Source organism: Vombatus ursinus, unplaced genomic scaffold, assembly GCF_900497805.2.
Source record: "Vombatus ursinus unplaced genomic scaffold, bare-nosed wombat genome assembly UNPS02014794.1, whole genome shotgun sequence".
Lineage (NCBI taxonomy): Eukaryota > Metazoa > Chordata > Mammalia > Diprotodontia > Vombatidae > Vombatus > Vombatus ursinus.
Window position 1 is genome coordinate 30328502 of NW_020954572.1, and position 20482 is coordinate 30348983.

The window sequence follows — 20482 nt, forward strand, 5'->3', positions numbered from 1 at the left end:
AGAGGATTGTTTTCTTTTAGCCCATGGGTTGATTATTTGTTATGTTCCCAGGTGTGTGGATATCTTGGAACTCTGTGAACAGGAGGATTTGATGCGGTTCCATTATCACACACTAAAACTTTATAGTGCAGTCTGTGCCTTAGGAAACAATCGAGTGGCCTATGCCCTCTGTAGCCATGTAGAACTGTCTCAGCTCTTCTACACGATTGATAACCAGTACCTCCCTGGTCTTCTGCGCTGTGGCTTCTATGATCTACTCATAAGCATCCACCTGGCACATGCAAAGGAGGGAAAACTGATGATGAAAAATGAGTTCATCATCCCTATCACCAATACCACCCGGAAAATTAGACTATACCCAGATGAATCCAAGCGGCATGGGCTACCAGGGGTGGGCCTGACCACATGCCTTAAACCAGGATTCAATTTCTCCACCCCTTGCTTCATTGTAACCAGTGAAGAGCGCCAAAAACTAAGCCCTGAGATTCCTTTGGAGATTCTCAAGACCAAGGCCTTGAGTATGCTGACAGAGGCAGTGCAGTGCAGTGGGGCACACATCCGTGACCCTGTTGGAGGATCTGTGGAATTCCAATTTGTACCAGTTTTGAAACTCATTGGGACCTTGCTGGTCATGGGAGTGTTTGACAATGATGATGTTCGGCAAATCCTACTCCTCATTGATCCCTCTGTGTTTGGGGAACATACAGAAGAAGCACAGGAAACCTTGGAAAAGGAGGTGACACAGGTGGAGGAGAAGGCAGTGGAGGCTGGAGAAAAGGCCAGCAAGAACACCCCAGCCCCTGTTCGAGGTTTACTTCAGACTCGATTGCCAGAATCTGTTAAGCTTCAGGTAAAGACCAAGTAACAAAGGAAGGATTGATACAATGGGTATGGAAGGAGAGAGGGACAGAGAGAGAGAGAGAGTGTGTGTGTGTGTGTGTGTGTGTGTGTGTTAATTAATTGCCTAAGGCCCTAGGATTATAGTAGGTAATTACTGTGAGGTTTGACTTATCCTTTCTCTCTGGATCTCAGTTCTGTCACCACTGTTAAAATATATATCTATATCTATATAGCCACATCCATGTATATGTGTGTGTATATATGTATACACACATATGTATGTATATATTTGTGTATGTATACTCTCAAACATACAGCTCCAGAGCACTGAAGCTTAAGTTAAGTTTTTTAGAATAGTGTATTTCTTACAATATGCTGTGTGGATCTCATTTTCAGGAATTCCAGTTTTTTCGTATAGCATGTATGTCCCAGATGTAAGCTAATTGTGGTTACTGATTGTATACTGTTGAACACAAGCTGGAGTCTTATGCTCCTTGGGCACTCAGGAGATGTAATTTAAAATGAATAAAGCACATACCTCAGAATAAGGGTACCAATGAACTGAAGCAATTAGAAAGGAGAAAGACAAGAGACCGATGTACTTTTATTCTATAGAACTGTAACATGTTAGGAAGAGAAGTATACATCAAGGCAGTTTTGTTACTACTATTGTGGTAAGCGTAGAACTCAGGTAGAAGTTTTCCTAGGACTAGTGTCCTCTCTCTTTGGTGGATTCTCCCTTGATGCCAGTAAGCTCCATTCCCAGTTATTCCTCGATTAATAATCAGACAGCTTTTATTAAGTGCAGCTGCTGTGCCAGGCCCTGTGCAAGGCCCTGGAGATTCAAGTTCAAAGACAAAGCAGTCCCAATTGCAAGGACCTTACATTCTAATGGAAGAGAAAACATGCATGTATAAAAATATATTTGGCATAAATAAAGTATACAAATAAAAGTAATAATAATGTGAATAAATACAAATACATACAAAGCAATTGACTATGAAATAGTTTGAGAAGCAAGGCACAGGGTGGGGAAAGTCTTCAGGAAATATCTCATGTAGAAGATAGTATTTGAGTTACATCTTCAAGGAAAAGAGGTAAGGCAAAAGGCACAGAGGAAAAAAGGAATGTATTCTAGGAATGAGACAGCAAGTGCAAAAACATGGAGATGGGAGATGGAGTGTTGGTTGCATGTGAGGAAGAGAGAAAAGGCTAGTTTGGCTGAATTGAAGAGTGGAGGAGAGAAAATAATGTCCAGTGGGACTGGACTTGTATATTGGGAGTAGGTTATACAGGGTTTTAGGTTAAAAAAACCTTGATCCTTATTTTTCCACTAGTATGTATCATCTTTTTCCAGATGTGTGAGCTTCTCAACTATTTCTGTGACTGTGAACTGCAGCACCGAGTAGAAGCCATTGTTGCATTTGGTGACATTTATGTGTCCAAGTTACAAGCAAACCAGAAATTTCGCTACAATGAGCTTATGCAAGCCCTAAACATGTCAGCAGCCCTGACAGCCAAAAAGACCAGAGAGTTCCGATCTCCTCCACAAGAGCAGGTAAGAGGTAACATGTAAAAAGGCTCTTTGCCCAGGGCTTGCTGTATGAGAGGCAGTGGGAATGAGCTGACAGGGTTGTCAACTTAGGGTCAGGAAGACTTTGGCTCAGAAAACTTAGAAATTAAAAACTTCATGATCCTGGGAAATTACCTTTCTGTATTTCAGTTTCTTCATCTGTAAAAATGGGAAGGATAAATACAGGGTTATCGTGAGGATCACATTTTTTTTAAATGCCCTACAAATGTTAAATGCAATATAAATGTCAGTTCTTAGTATCCAGTTTCTTTTTGGTGAGGCAGTCGGGGTTAAGTGACTTACCCAGGGTCACATAGCTAGTAAGTGTCAAGTATCTGAGGCTGCATTTGAACTCAGGTCCTCTTGACTCCAAGGCTGGAACTCTATCCATTGCGCCACCTAGCTGCCCCTACCTAGTATCCAATTCCTACTGAACTGCAAGACCATGAGGAAGAATAGCTGGCATTTATATAACTCATTTAATGTCTGCAGAGTACAAATGTCTCATTTGATCTTCACAAGAACCTTGCGGTATAGGGGCTATTGTTATTTCCAGTTTACAAAACACATTTCTTATAATAAGTGGATAATGTGGACTATACAAATATTATTATCTGTTTAAAGAGTGAAGAGACTCATAAGTTTCTGATCCTGTGGCTAACAAGTACATTTAAATTGGCTTAAGAATTAGGCACAAATCTTTGTTTTAAAAAAAAAATTCACTTGAATGTTCCTACCTTTGAGAGCATGTGAATCTTTGAGATCCTGTAAGAACATTATTATTTATTTATTATTATTATTATTATATAAGAATATTATGCACACTGTAGAAGCAAAATGATGAGGATCTTTAGATAGATGGGAGCACACAAATATAGGAAATATAACAGAAAATAAGCTATGTCTATTGCTCTCATGAAGTCTTCACAAATGCTAACAGGTTGAATTTTGGCAGTACTTGTGAGACTGTATTCATCCATGTCTCTGCTGTGGCCAATGCTGAATGTGTCCTGTTTTGGGTGATAGACAAACCCTTACTTAAACCTATGATGAAGTCACCTTATTAACACATATGTATCTTTTCCTTAATTACTCTGTGATGGAGCCTGCACCACATCACTGAATCAGATGCTATGATCTCTACTGACTGTTCACAAATCTGAGGTTAAGGATTTTGTCCTTTCATTAATCCACGTGTACATTATCCCTCACCTAACCCCTAGGCTCCAGTTAAATGAGCTATCTCGTATGCCCTTTCATTACTATTATGTAGTAGACTTGAAACTGGAAGGCCTAAGTTTTCCCAAGTCCTTGCTCTGTAATTTACTAGATTTGTAATCTTCCTTAATAAGTCACTAAACCTTTATGGGCCTTAGTCTCTTTTTCTGTAAAATGAGGATGCTTACTCTATCTTTTTGAGAATCAAATTAGATGATGTATTTGAAAGCACTCTGACTATAAATGACAGTGTAAATATAAACTATTTTTATTTTACATCTGTACTTAGTCATTTACAATCATCAATTCATGAAATTACCTTTCTCTTTTAGTCTTCCAGATCCTCTTCTGCTCCATCATTTCAAACTTACTTCAAACACCTCTATTCTAAAAAATCTCCCTTAATGAAGTGAAAAAGGATCTAATAGATGTTCACTGGAGATTTCTACCCATTTGGGGTTTCATCATTTAAAAAACGACATGTAGCATTTAGAACAAATAAGAAGAAAATAATGAAGGATAGGTTAGAAGATAGGTTATATAATAATGATTCTTACTTTTATAGACCTATGCAAAGCATTTTCGTTGCAAAAAAAATTGTAAAATAGGTAGCTCAAGTAATATCCCCATTTTTAAGTAGGGAAACATTCTCTGAGACTAAGGGACTTGCCTATGTTTGCTCAGCTGATAAGCATGTGAGGCAAGATTCAAACCCAGAGATCCTGACTCAAAATGGAGAGTTCTTTCTGCTATACCACATTGTTTAGGAATGGCTAAAGGAATTAGTATTCTCTGAAGGTGATATAAATACTTCATCATAGTGAGCTGCAGAAGAGGGAGAATTTTAGAAGCCCTGTTTTCCAGTGAAAACTAAGCGTTTAATGAAAAGATCAATAGACTGAGACATGAGACATCAGTTTTAGTCTCAGCTAGCCCTAACCTGTTGTATGACCTTAGGCAAGCTATTTCTGAAATACCTCATATAAAAAATAGGTGGATTGAACTAGATGGTCCCATGGTGTCTTCTGCTCTAACATCTTATGACTCTGGGTGGTTCTTTCCTTCATATCTGAGTTTTTTCAAAATGAAGAGAAAAAACAGCCAAGAGTGTTAAGGTAAATGGCCTTGACAGGCAGAAGTAACCAGCTGTTTATTTTTAAAAGAGACCACATAAGGGGAAATTGGCTCAACCTGCAATAGGAAAAATGTTACATGTTTGTGTAAGATTCTTCTCAGTGCTGTTAAGTGATAAGATAGTTTCTAGGGATCTGTCACAGAGCAAACATCCATTTATTTGGGGTTCTTTAGGTGTTATCTTGCCTTGAGGTGACCAAGATGATTTCTGTATATCCTTTCCAATTGCTTTAAATTTTAGCTGTTTCTGTTATTGCAGCAATGGTTGTGTGTAATTTCTCATTAATGATACTAAGAAATAACCAGTCAGTTTTAATCTTTTCTTTTCAAAGATTAATATGCTGCTAAATTTTCAATTGGGAGAGAATTGCCCTTGTCCAGAGGAGATCCGAGAAGAACTGTATGACTTCCATGATGATCTTCTTATTCACTGTGGTAAGCTGCCAGGAAAAAAACTGCTTCTTGCTTCCCCAAAAAATTATGTTCCTAATTTCTTTTTTTCTTTGAAAAATCTTTTTAATTTAATATTTTATTTTCTCCCAATTACATGTAAAAACAGCATCAATATTCATATTTAAAATTGAGTTCCAAATTTTCTCCCTCCTTCTCCATACACCTCATTGAGAAGGGAAGCAATCTGATATAGGTTGTACATGTATAATCATGCAAAACATATTTCCATATTAGTCATGTTATGAAAGAACACACAGACCAAAATAAAAACCCAAGAAAAATAAAGTAAAAAAAGTATGCTTTGATTTGTATTCAGGTTCCATCAGTTCTTTCTCTGGGGATGGATAGCATTTTTCATGATAAGTTGTTCAGAGTTATCTTGGATCATTGTATTGCTTAGAATAGCTAAGTCATTCACAGTTGATCACCTTACGATATTGCTGTTACTATGTACAATGTTCTCCTGGTTCTTCTCATTTTTCTTTGCTTCAGTTCATGTAAGCCTCTCCAGGTTTTTCTGAGAGCATCTAGCTCATCATTTCTTATATCACAATAGTATTCCATCACAATCTTATACCACAAATTGTTCAGCAAATCCCCAATTGATGGGCATCCCCTCAATTTCCAATTCTTTGCCACTAGAAAAGAGCTGTTATAAATACTTGGGCATAGTCCCGAATTGCTCTGCATAATGATTGAATAAGTTTATGACTCCATCAATGGTGCATTAATGTCTCAATTTTCTCACATCCTCTCCAACATTTATCATTATCCTTTTCTGTCCTATTAGCCAATCTAATAGGTGTGAGGTAGTACCTCAGTATTGTTTTAATTTGCATTTCTCCAATCAATAGTGATGTAGAGCACTTTTTCATATGGCTTTAGATAGCTTTGATTACTTTATCTGAAAGTTGACTGTGCATATTTTTGATTATTTGTCAATTGGGAAATGGCTCCACTTTTTATAAATTACTTGAGATATGAGGCCTTTATAGCAGAGAAACTTGATTCAAAAATTTTTTCAGTTATAATTGCTAACTGTATTTCCCTCCATCCTATTCACACCCCTGTTCATTTGATTCTCTTTATCCTTTCACCTTGTCCCTCCTCAAAAGTGTTTTGCTTCTGGCTATTGCCTCCTCAATCCACTCCCCCTTCTTTGAGCACCACCCCCATCTCCTTCCCTTCCTACTTTCCTGGAAGGTAAGACAGATTTCTGTACTGAATTGATTGTGTATGTTATTCCTTCTTTGAGCCAATTCCAGTGAGAGTAAAGTTAAAGCATTCCCCACCACCTCCCCCATCTTTCCCTCCACTGTAATAGCTCTTTCTTGATCTTTGATATGAGATAATTTTTAAATAATTAATTAATTTTTAGTTTTCAACATTCACTTCCATAAGATTTTGAGTTCTGAATTTTCTTCCCCTCATCCCCTCCCCTCATCCCCTTGCCTCTCCCCAAGATAGCATGCAATCTGATATAGGCTCTACATATACATTCATATTGAACTTATTTTCACATTAGTCATGTTATAAAGAAGGATTAGAACCAATGGGAGGAATCACAAGAAAGAAGAAACAAAAAAAGAGAGAGAGAGAGAGAGCACAAATAGTATGCTTTGATCTGCATTCAAACTCCATAGTTCTTTTTCTGAATGTGGATAGCATTTTCCATCATGAGTTATGTGAGACAATTTACCTCATTCTACCTCTCCCTTTCTCTTTCTTCCAATGAATTCCTCTTTCTCACACCTTAATTTCATTTTTAAAGATAGCATCCCATCATATTCAACTCACATCTGTGCCCTCTGTCCATATATACTCCTTCTTCTAACTGCCCTAATAATGAAAAAGTTCCTATAAGTTACAAGTATTGTCTTCCCAAATAGGAATGTAAACATTTTAACCTTATTAAGTCCCTTATGATTTCCCTTTCCTGTTTTTCTTTTTATGCTTCATTGAGTCTTAATATTTGAAAGTCAGATTTTCTATTCAGCTCTGGTCTTTTCATCAGGAATGCTTGAAGGTCCTCTATTTCATTGAGTGTCCATTTTTTTCCCCTGAAGGATTATACTTCGTTTTGTGGGATAGGTGATTCTTGGTTGTAATCCTAGCTCCTTTGCCCTCCAAAATATTATATTCCAAGCCTTCCAATCCCTTAATGTAAAAGCTTCTAAGTCTCATGTTATCTTGACTGTGGCTACATAGTACTTGAATTGTTTCTTTCTGGCTGCTTGCAATATTTTCTCCTTAACCTGAGAACTCTGGAATTTGGCTATAATATTCCTGGGTGTTTTCATTTTGGGACCTCTTTTAGGAGATGATCAGTGGATTCTTTCGATTTCTATTTCATCTTCTGGTTCTAGAATATTAGGATAGTTTTCCTAATAATTTCTTGAAAGATGATGTCTAGGTTCTTTTTTTGATCATGGCTTTTAGGAAGTCCAATAATTTTAAAATTATCTCTCCTGGATCTCTTTTCCAGGTAAGTTGTTTTTCTTTTTTTTTTTTCTTCCTTTTTTTTTTTAGGTATTTTGGGTAAGTGACTTGCCCAGGGTCACATGGCCAGTAAGTGTTATGTGTCTGAGGCTGGATTTGAACTCAGGTCCTCCTGAATCCAGGTCCAGTGCTTTATCCAGTGCATCACCTCGTTGCCCCCTTCAGTTGTTTTTTTAATAAGATATTTCACATTGTCTTCTATTTTTTCATTCTTTTAGTTTTATTTTATTGTTTCTTGATATCTCATGGAGTCATTAGTTTCCACCTGCTCAATTCTAATTTTTAAAGAATTACTTTCTTTGGTGAAGTTTTGTATCTCCTTTTCCATTTGGTCAATTCTGTTTTTTAATGAGTTCTTTTCTTCAGTGTATTTTTGTGCCTCTTTTTCCATTTGGCCAATCCTACTTTTTAAGGAGCTCTCCTCTTCAGCGAATTTTTGTATATCTTCTTCCATTTAGCCAATTACGCTTTTCAAGATATTTTTTTCTTCATTGAATTTTTGTACCTATTTTACCATTTGGCCTATTCTGGTTTTTAAGGTGTTATTCTCTTCAATAGTTTTTGTGCCTCCTTTACCAAGCTATTGACTCTTTTTTTTCATAATTTTCTTGCATCACTCTCATTTCTCTTCCCAATTTTCCCTCTACCTCTCTTAACTGATTTTCAAAATCCTTTTTGAGCTCTTTTATGGCCTGAGACCAATTCATCTTTTTCTTGTAGGTTTTGAATGTAGGAATTTTGACTTTGCTGTCTGCTTCTGAGTGTAGGTTTTGATCTTCCTTGTCATCATAGTAACTTTCTATGGTCAGAATTTTTTCTGTTGTTTGCTCATTTTCCCAGCCTATTTCTTGACTTTTATTCTTTATTAACATGGGCCTCTGCTTCCAGGGTGGAGAACACACTGCCTCAAGCTTCAGGGGTTTTGTGCAACTGTATTCAGGGACACTTCTAGGTACCTGTAAATTTTCAGTTTTTCAAAAGAGTTATGATCTAAAGAAAAGTGTGTTTACTACTCTTCTGGCCTATACTGTGGTCTGTGAGTGACCACAAGTACTCTTTTCTGCTCTGGAATTCTGTTGAGGGTCCCTGCTCCACTGTGGCTACAAGCTCTGATGTGCTAGTGCTCCTACTCACCCTGGGACTGTCCCAGGACTGCAACCTGAATCTGAGTATGGGTAAAGCAACAGAGTTCTGTCCCTAGTGCCAGCAAAGGGACCCCTATGATCTCCCTCGGATCAGTTCAATTCCCTTACCATCTGTGGGCTGAGGGCTCCAGAAGCAGCCACTACAGCTAGCTGCTGATTGATTCGCTCCCAAGGCCTGCTCCTGGTTTGTTGGGGCCTGGTCTGCACTAGTGCAGCCTGCACTGGACTGTGCTCCACTTTCACCCCATGAAACAGAACTTTCCTGCTAAACTTTTAAGGTGTCTTGGGCCGAAAAGTTGTTTCACCCTTCCCTTTATGGGTTTCCAAGATTTGTTTTAGGGCATTATTTACAGGTCTTTGGAGGTGTTGGGGGGAGAGCTCAGGTGAGTCCCTGCCTTCTCTCTGCCATCTTGACTCTGCCTTCCTAATTTCTTATGAAGAATTTTGAGGAATCTTTAAATTATCTAAAATTATTACCTTTGCTTGAAGTTATTAGTCTTCACCAATTTTTTAATAGGGAGAAGACAAAGTTAATGCCCCTGGAAATTACTTTGGCTAGAATGTCTTTCAGCCTAAAGAGGCAATATTCATCCACAGATGACCATATAGTAAGAACCATACCCATTATTTATAAAGTTTAAAATTTGAAATCAAAACCTAGGATAAGACAAGTTGATGACATCCTTATCTTACACATTTTGGCCTTGTTGCTTAAATGTTCTAATCCTGTGGTCTTCAAGTGGTTATAATATCCTTTAATTTACAAGGCAGCGTTGGCTCTTCTAGCCAGTTGATTTCTATCCAATTAGTGATATGTTTTCACTAAATCTGTATCTGAATCTGTTCTTTTAGTAGGGCACCAAGGTTTTTGATACATGAGAACTCTGCTCCACATGAATGTATATTAGTTACAGTTTCTAGTTACAGTTTCTAGATGCTTTTATGCTTCAAAAAATCATCTAAAATAAATTCAGAAGGACCACAGGAAGATTAAGGTTTGTTTGTGGTTGACCCTCAGATGTCTCTGAAGTCAAATATTTAATGATGCGGACAGAATATGCTTTGTATATTTTTCTGCTATATGGCAGTTCATTACTGATAACTGTTAAGTAAAGATGATATAGTGACGTTTTCAATCAATTTTTATCATTTGGTAGGTATTCCATTGGAAGAAGAGGAAGAAGAGGAGGAGGACACTTCATGGACTGGCAAACTAAGGGCACTAGTATATAAAATCAAAGGGCCACCAAAGCCAGAGAAGGAACAGCCAACGGAGGAGGAAGAACAGTGCCCAAGTAAGTGTCTGTCCAAGGTGCTGTGACCCAACCTCAGGTTTCTGAAGAGAAAGCTAACGTGCTTTGTAATAAAGGTTGGAAGTGAATGTGGGCTGCTCAGCCTTAGAAAAAACACTGGATGTTGTTTAAACAGTTAATGGTGGTATTATTGGTTTATATTTTGAGTTATGCTTTTCTTCTAAAATTATGAATTCCATTCAGATGGAGTCTTTGGAAACCCAAAAGAACTTGTCTGGTCTGATTACTTTGTGGTCCATCTACTGTGAGAAGCAATGTAGTATTATGGAAAGAGTGCTAGACTTGGAGTAAGGAAAGATCTGTGTTTGACTCCTGCTTCAATTGCTTACTAGCTACGTGACTGTGAGCAAATCTCTTAGCCTTGTTTCTTCTTCTTCTTTTTTTTTTTTTTTTGGCTAGGCAATGGAGTTAAGTGACTTGCCCAGGGTCATGCAGCTAGTAAGTGTTATGTGTCTGAGGCCGGGTTTGAACTCAGGTCCTCCTGAATCTAGGCCCGTTGCTCTATCTACTACACCACCTAGCTGCACCCCTCTTTTCTTCTATAAAAGAAGGATGATTATAATACTTATGTATACTTCTTAAGATTGTAGGGAAGGTCAAATGACTTTATAAACCTCGAAGTGCTAGGTGAATATCAGTTATTGTTCCTATCACTCAGTAACTTTGTATTTTGCCTTTTTAAATGTTCCAATTAATTTTTTTTCTTTTTAATTATTACAGATTTTAGACCCTGTGCATTTTAGCTTCTAGTCTTGATCCCAAAAACTGCCTTGGTGAGGAACTCAAATAATAGGTCAAAAGGGATAGTAAAGATAGTGTATGATTTCCCTTGAGTCAGCCTTTGGTGATGTAGGACATGGGGTCTGCAAAACAGATCTAATAAATTTGGATGAAAAAGAGTATCTGGGCCCACAGAGGGAAATTATAATTCACAGTTATATAACATTTTAAGGTTGGCAAAATAGTTTCTTCAGAACAATTGTATGTTGTATCTTTACTGAATAAATGAGAAAACTGAAGGTCAGAGATGCAGAGTTTTGCCAAAGGTCCTACAATTAGTTAGTGACTGAACTATAGTTTGCACCCTGGTCCAAGTGTTCCTTTAGATATACCATGATGCTTCCTCATGGGATGTCAAAAATATGGATACACATATATATCTCATAGGGTTTCCCATATCAGAAGAAAATTAAGATAAATTCCTCTAAGACAAATTCCTTTAAGACAAATTATTTTCTTTTTTTAGGCTATGTTATTATTTTCAGTTTTAACTTTGCCTTTCCAGTGAAGAGGGCCTTGATTCCAAAAGGTATTTGTGAAAGCTTTGATAAACAGTACATTGCACTTACCACCAGCTATTTTTTAAACATTGTCAACCCTTGTCCAGATTCATTTCCCAAGCCTTTATTTTATAGATGGTTTTTATCTTACTTACCCCATGTTGAAACAAGATCCTAATTTGTTCAATATAATAGAAGACTGTCTCTAAGCCTCTCTCTTAACCATTAAAAATCAAGTGTAAGATTGTCTGAACATTATATATAATCACTGCCCAGTTTTGTGTGGATTTTTCAAATTTGTTATTGACTCGAAGTAGAAGAAAGTTCATGGATTTTATAAAGTTATATTTTATCTTATTTCCTGCTCTAATCAATCTTGGTACATGCCTTGAAAAGCATAAAGTAGAGAGGAATACTGTCAAGATATTGATTTGTCTAAAAATATTTCTTTGGGGTTCATAAGTCTTTTTCCCCATTAATGACCTTTCCTCTTTATCAAAATGCCCACAAAGAAAGAGTTAACATCATTTATCAGTAAAAGCACTGAAACTTATATAAGAAGACAGGGAAGTTTTATAAGTAGCTACTGTGGAATCACTTTGCCACTTGGATCCTTGACATCACTCAATCAATCATAGTCAATAAACCAGAATTTATTAAGCCCTTCTTTGTGTGAGAAATTGTGCTAGTTTCTGGGAATACAAAGACAATTGGAAAGGTGGAGAAGGATAACACACTGGAAGATAAAGAAAAGGAGGGGAAAAGTGGTGAAAATAATCTCACATAATTGAGATGTACAAGTAGAAGTGTATAGAATAAAGAGAGAATAGAGGGATGATGGTGATATTTAAAACTCAGTCTCATCTGAACTTGTCAAAGGAAGGAAGACTACATATACATACACAAGTAAGTACAGAAATACATTTCCCCAAGAGGGAAATAGGAAGGAAAGTGCTAAGGAAAACAGAGGGTATATGAGGAAAGATAGATTAATGGAGATATTAGAAGCAAAACAATCTCTTAAGGACAAGATGGGAAAAAAGAGAAAGAAAAGTATAGAAATCACAACTACAAAATACAAATGGGATGAACTCACCCATAAAATGAAAGGAGATAGCAGAATCTATTAGAAACCAGAATCCAACAATGCATTATTTTTTTAAAATCCTTGAAATAAAGATAAACACAGTATTAAAATGAAAGGATAGAACAGAATCTATTATGTTTCAGTTTTAGTGTAAAAAAAAAAGCTAATGGTAGCCAACATGATCTCAGTCTGTCAATCAACAAACATATTAAGCACCTACATTGTACCAAGCATTCTTCTAAGTACTGATCTTAAAGTTACAGCAAAAATAGACCTAATTGAAAGAAAAATGGTGAAACTACATTTTGCTAAAAGGTATAATAGAAAATGAATTAACATCGACATTAAACATGTGGATCAAATGTTTAATCAAATATTGTTGTAGCATGCTAACTTGATTTACCAACATCTTTGAAGAATGAGTTAAAGAAAAGATTATTTTAAACCTCTTTCTTAGCTTTTGAGCAGGATTTCTTTCATGTTATTAGTGATTTGACTTAGAACAAATGAAGTTCTCTTACATGTTTTTTCTACGTCTTGAATGTAATTTGATGAAATGATAAAAACAAATTGTGGTTGGATCACGATAGGAGATATGGAGGGAGGTTTGGGATTGTTTTATTTTCCTTTCTGTTTTTGCTGTTTCCTGTCATCTGGGGTAAAATCCTCTCTCTTCTGGTAAAATAGCTCTGGGTTAACCAATTGTGTGCCAGGAATTATACTTGTATTCATGCTACTTCTCATTAAATACATTATTACTAAGAAAAATAACAAAAAGAAACAAAAAAAGAAATGAAGGACCTGAATAGTATTTTAGAAAAGTTACTTATGATAGCCCTCTAGAAAATATTCAATGACAAAAGTAGTATACCTATGTTTTAGCTATGCATTGCACCTTCACAAAAAAAATGACCATGTATTAATACTCAAATAACTCAAAAATACAGAAATGCATAAGTATTAATATATAATTTGTGCAATAAATTTATTGAAATAAAAATTATATTCAGTCAAGTCTTTGAAGGAAAGATTAAAAATTAATTGAAAACTAAATAAAAATAAAACACAGAAACAAATTATTTCATTAACAACTGAAAACAATGAGACGACATATCAAAATTTTGGGGATGCAGCTAAAGCAGTATTTAGGCAAATTTTTATATCTCTAAATGTTTTCATCAATAAAAGAAAGGAAGATAAAATCAGTGAATTGTCCATGTTACTAAAAAATTTTTGAAAACCAACAAGTTAAGAACCCCTAATTAAATACCAAAAGAAATCCTGAAAATCAAAGGAGAGGTTAACAAAACAAAAACAAAAAAAAGAATTAATAAATAAAACTAAACACTTTTTAAAAGATTCAATAACAACAGCAAAATTAGTGAGGCATTAGCCAACATGATTTTAAAAAGGAAAGAACTGAGGGGGCAGAGCCAAGATGGCAGAGTAAAAGCAGTGACTTGCTTGAGCTGTCCCCCAGACTACTCCAAATACCTGTGAAAAATGGCTCTAAATAAATTCTAAAGCAGCAGAACCCACAAAAAGACAGAATGAAACAATTGGAAGCAATTGGAAGCTAGTGACTTTATGAAAAATCAAGACATGGTAAAACAAAACCAAAAGAATGAAAAAATAGAAAACAATATGAAATATCTCATTGGAAAAACAAATGACCTGGAAAATAGATCCAGGAGAGATGATTTAAAAATTATTGGGCTGTCTGAAAGCCATGATCAAAAAAAGAACCTAAGCATCATCTTTCAAGAAATTATCAAGGAAAACTGCCCTGATATTTTAGAACCAGAGGGCAAAATAGAAATTGAAAGAATCCACCAATCACCTCCTGAAAGAGATCCCCAAAGGAAAACTCCTAGGAATATTGTAGCCAAATTCCAAAGTTCCCAGTTCAAGGAGAAAATATTGCAAGCAGCCAGAAAGAAAACAATTCAGGTATTGTGGAAACACAATCAGGATAACACAAGATTTAGCAGCTTCTACATTAAGGGACCAGAGGGCTTGGAATATAATATTCTGGAGGTCAAAGGAGATAGGATTACAACCAAGAATCACCTACCCAAGCAAAACTGAGTATAATCCTTCAGGGGAAAAAATGGACATTCAGTGAAGTAGAGAACTTTCAAGCATTCTTGATGAAAAGACCAGAGCTGAATAGAAAATTTGACTTTCAAATACAAGACTCAAGAGAAACATGAAGAGGTAAACAGGAAAGAGAAATCATAAGAGACTATTAAGGTTGAACTGTTCCCATTCCTGCATGAAAAGATGATATTTGTAACTCATGAGACTTTTGTCAGTAGTAGAGTAGTTGGAGGGAAAAAATTATATGTATTTATATATGGATAGATAGATAAATAAAGGGCACAGGGTGAATTGAAGATGAAGGGGTGATATTTGGACAATAAAATTGAGAGGATTATACTGGGAGAAGGAGAAAGGGAGAGGTAGAATGGGGTGAATTATCTCACATAACAGACAAGAAAAAGCTTTTATAGTGGAAGGGGAGTAGGGGAAGGTGAGAGAGAATGAGTGAATCTTATTCTCATTGGATTTGGCTTAAGGAGGGAATAACATACACACTCAATTGGGTATGGAAATCTATCTTATCCTCTTCCCCCCTATTTTCTTGTAGGGTAAGAGAGAGGTGGATGATAGTAGGGAGGGCAGATTGGGGAAGGGGGTAGTCAGAAGCAAACACTTCTGAGGGGGTACAGGGTCAAAAGAGAGAATAGAATAAATGGGGGATGGGTTAAGATGAAGGGAAATAGAGTTAGTTTATCACAACATGACTACTATGGAAGTGTTTTACACTTGTATTACACATGTACAACCTGTATCAAGTTGCCTGCCTTCTCAATGAGGGTGGGTGGGGAGGGAAGAAGGGAGAAAATTTGGAACTCAAAGTTTTAAAAATAAATGTTAAAAGTTGTTTTTACATGCAACTGGGAAATAAGATATACAAGCAATGGGGTATAGAAATCTGTCCTGCACTACAGGAAAATAGAAGGGGAAGAGGATAAGAGAAGGGGGGGAGTAGATAGAAGGGAGGGCAAATTAGGGGAAGGGATATTTAGAACACACACCATCTTGGGTGGGGGGAGGGACGAGATGGGGAGAAAATTTGAAATTCAAAATCTTACGGAAGTGAATGTTGAAAACTAAAAATAAATTAATTAATAAAACTAAAAAAAAGAAATTCCATTTTAAATATCTACAGACAATATAAAATACTTGGACATCTACCTGCAAAATATACACAGGCACTACATAAGCCCCATTATAAATCACTCTATACAAATAAAGACAGATCTAAATAGCTCAGGAAATATTAATGGCTCACAGGTAAACTGAGACAATATAATAAAAATGACAGTATTACCTAAATTAACTTACTTATTCAGTGCCATACCAACCAAACTACCAAATAATTATTTTAGAGAACTAAAAATAAATAAACAAATGGAGAAATGAACAATAAATAATATCAAGGAAATGAATGAAAAAAAGTGAAGAGGAAAAAAAGACTGGTAGTACTAAATCTCAAACCCAAATCAATGCCATGATCATTAAAATAATTTTGTGCTGGGTTAGAAATAGATAGGTTGAGCAGATTAGGTACACAATATAAAAAGTAAATGAGCATAGTATTGTAGTGATATGTAAACCTAAAGATCTCATTTATTGGAGCAAGAACTTATTATTCAACAAAAACTACTGGGAAAACTCAAAAAGAGTCTGACAGAACCTAGTTATAGACTATCATCTCATACCATATGCTAAGATAAACTGAAGACTAACTTAATCCTGAAGAATTGGTCCAAGGACAAACAATGAAATGATAGATAATTTCATTAAAGATAGTAACAATAATGAAGCAACATATAAAAATTTAGGGGATGTAGCCAAAGCAGTCATTTATATCTCTAATTTATCTAAATTTATATTTCTAAACACTTTAATTAACAAAAAAAATAGGTGGAGAAAGAGAAAGAAAGAAAGAACAGCTTAATGTATTGGGAATACAACAAAATAATACTAGAAAACCAGCAAATTAAAAACCCCAATTAAACATCAAAAGTAAAATCCAGAAAATCAAAGATGAAAAAAAAGAAAACAACAAAATACTGAATTAATAAATGATACTAAGTGCTTTAAAAAAAAAAAAACAAAAAACAAAATACATAAACCATTAGCTAATTTGATTAAAAAGACAGAAGAAAACCAAATTACCAGTATCAAAAATGAAAAAAATTCATAAGAAATAATGGATGTTATTAAAAACTTTTCTCCAGCTAAATAAAATAATTACCAAAATGTAAAATACCCAAGTTAACAGAATAATTAATAGAGAATTTAAGCCAGTTATTTAAAACTCAAATACAAATAGCATTGAAGGCTGTATATTGACTTAGAAAAACACAAATTAATATTATTATTGTATACTTTTGTTATTTTGTTAAACTTTTCCCAATTACATTTTAGTCTGATTGAGACAGAATTTTACCTATTTGGTTAGGAGTTTGATACCACTGATTTAAGCAATCCAATTTCAAAAGAAGAAATTAAAGAAACCATAAACAAACCTCCCCCCCTCCCCCAAAAAAGGCCAAATTGATTCACAAGTGAACTCTATAAAATATTACATAAACAGTTTGAAAATTGCAAAAGAAGGGATTCTACCAAATTCCCTGACACAGATGAATTCTTTATATATATATATATATATATATATATATATATATATATATCCCAGAAAAAAAAATCTAGAGAACAAAAACTATAGACTAATATCTCAGTGATTCTTTTGTCTTTTCCTTTGTTAGTCCTGAATAAATCAAATTCATAAATGAAAGAAAAAAGGTATGTTTAATCAAGATTAAAAAAGGTTGTGCACCTACATCACCCACATATCTGAGTACATTGATGTCCAACAAGAAAACTTTTGGTAGCTGCCTCGCCCAAGTTCGTTCTGTTTATAGAGCTAGTGATCCCAAAAGTGGGACCTAGTTCAACCTAATACCTCTAGAGTAAGAATGCTAAGACTTTCCTAAAATTGTTTAAAAGAAGGGGCTGCTGGGGCAACTAGGTGGCTCAGTGGGTAGAGCTCTGACCTTGGAGTCAGGAGGACCTGAGTTCAAATCTGACCTCAGACACTTTACACTTACTAGCTGTGTGACCCTGAGCAAGTCACTTAACTCTGATTATCTCACCAAAAAAAAGGGGGGGGGGGCTTTCTTACTGTCGGGATGGCATTTGATACGAATAGTAATCAATTTTTTTCCTGTCATCTTGTTTAAGAATATATCTCCTACCTGTGGTTGTAAAAAGTATATAATCTGCTTCTCTTCTAATTCTTTTATAATATGGTCTTTAATATTAAAGTCACATGCTCAGTTATAATGTGTTGCAGAGTATGGTGCTTAGGTTCCCAAAGTGGGTGATTACCACCCCTTGGGGTGAGGGGGTGATGTAATGGTATTTTTTTGAAATGACACAAATTTAAAAAAAAAAAACCTAAAAGGGTTAAAAAAAAAAAAGATTTCTGGAGGGGGGGTAGAGGGAGGAGCACTGAGTAATTTTTTTTTTTAAGGGAGCAATAGACCAAATAAATTTGGGAATCCATAAAGGCTGATCTAAGCCTAATTTCTGCCTGAGTGCTGTCCAGTTTTCCTAGCAATTTTTATCAAATAGTTCTTTCCTTAGTAAATTATGTTTCAGGTTTATGAAACACCTGGTTGTTGAGTTTCATTGTTTCTGGTTCTTCGCCATCTTTTCTTTTCAATTATTTTACTTCTCTCTCTCTCTCTCTCTCTTTTTAAACAATACCAGATGTTTTTGGTGATTGCAGCTTTATGATATAGTTTAAGATCTGGAAGTGCTATTCTCTCTTTGTCCCAACCTCTTATCCTTACACAGTAAGCACAATATAAGGCAGTAAATCCTGCTAAGTGTATTAAAAGTGATAGAGACAATAGCTAGAGGGGACCTTGAGATCATTAGTTCAACCCTTTTATTTTTAGAGAAAGAAACTGAAGTTAAGTGATATTTACAAAACTGGAAAATGGAAATCATCAGAACTGGTATTCAAAACTAGGTTCTGATTCTATTCTTTCCACTTCATCCCAGTGTCTTTCAAAATTCTCTTCTCTATGCAAGGTGCAATAGAAAGAGAACTGGATTGAGATTTGTAACCAAGTGTTTGCTAGCTCCCTCCCCCCAAGACATCTCTGCTTCAGGATTCTAGGATACCCTGAGATGTTTGTGGGTGGCTTTTCTCTACTTTCAGTAGCTCAAATACTACCTGCTGGATTCCTCCCAGCCCCCCATCACCACCATTATTAGGTATCAGTGATTAGTCTCCAATTCTACTAAATCATTTAAAATCAGCTAGCTTTTACAAAGGGACATTTACTTCAAAGATATAGCAAGAACAACCTACAAACATTTCCCTCAACACCTCCAGGGTGTATTTTATCCATATCACCTCCATCTCTGGGAAAATAGGCTCAAAATTTAACTTGGTTCTTACCAAGTTAATGCCCAGATACCATTTGCCTGCCTGATCAATCCTTATCTCAGCTTCCACTTGCCTCAGTCCAGAAGTTCACTCCCAGATGTTGCTCCTTGCTTTTTGGAGCATTATTGCTGGATTGGACACAAAGCCTGATCTAGATTCTAATTCCTAGATTCTTGTGGCTCTCTCTCTTGACCTTTCAAAACTCCCAAAATCAGACTTTACTCCCTTCACCTAGAACAGAAAAGAACACACATAGAGGCTAAGTGTGGTCCTTTATTCAGGGAGAGAGATAGCATTGTTTCTCAAGATCTTGTGAGAACGCAGTTCAAAACCCTTTCCAAATAATTTTACATACATTACCTCTTTTGAACTTCACAACCAGATGAGGTAGATAGTTTAAGTAATGGTCTGATATTTTCAAGGATCCTTGATTTTATTGGTATATGCTCCACTGATGTTGATTACAATTCCTCTATGCTTTAGTAGTTTATAAGCATCTTGTGGATAAAACAATTCACTTGTCCAGCCTTTATGTGATCAGCCTGTCTAAAAGCAGGTACTTAGACAGCAATTATGTAGTCCATCACTGAAACTATAATGAATAACTTTTAACCTTAGTAGGACTGTATACTCTATTGATATAGCCCTTGAAAAACCAGGGATAAATCAACACTAGAGTGAGGAATTGAAGTATGATTTTAGTAAAGTATGTTTTTATAAATAGTGAAACTAAGGCTCAGAGAGGTTGTGTGACTTGCCCAAAGTTATTTTATTGATGAGGGATAGATTCAAAACTTCAAACCTAATACACTTTGATTCTAAGTCTAGAACTTTTGTTTTCTGTATGTCCTGCTACCTGTGGTAAATCTGTTGTTCTTTAGATTAACTCACTATGATGAGAAAGAATTCTGTATGTGAATGAATACCAGATTTATATATTTATCCTCAGACTATCCCATGAGCATCAGTCCTACATGCCTATTAGACATTTCAAACTAGACATTCAGGGACAAACTAGAATTCCCTATCTTCTGTACTTAATCCACAGAGCACAGAATATAAGCACTTTTTCTCTATGAGCATCACTCTCTTTATCATCTTAATTTACTTGATGGTTTCTACGTTCAGAGATAGGTACTTACTTTCTATCTCATATTTTTAAAAAGAGGGGAAAAAAACTTTCTCTTCTCTTCTGACAAATAATTGTGTCCATGTTGTTGTAATTTCTTCTCTTAGAAGTTCTGTGATAATAAATTTTTAAGAACAATTTCTGGTGTTAAATGTTGCCCTGTGGTTTCAATGACACTTTTCTCCGAGTCATTCCTCCTATGACTCAATTATATCAGGTACTTTCAAGTATGACTATACTGTTGCTCTTAAGTTTCCTTAAAGTAGACTCAGCAAG

General features: G+C 35.6%; 1 protein-coding gene across 1 annotated transcript in view; it reads left to right on the plus strand.

Moving 5' to 3' along the window:
* Positions 1-20482, plus strand: part of RYR3 (ryanodine receptor 3) — a 579223-nt gene that overhangs the window by 315469 nt on the left and 243272 nt on the right. The window contains exons 35-38 of the mRNA XM_027869916.1: positions 52-850; positions 2198-2398; positions 5098-5200; positions 10020-10157. Of these exons, the coding sequence (XP_027725717.1) occupies positions 52-850; positions 2198-2398; positions 5098-5200; positions 10020-10157 (1241 nt within the window). The remainder of the gene's footprint in view (positions 1-51; positions 851-2197; positions 2399-5097; positions 5201-10019; positions 10158-20482) is intronic.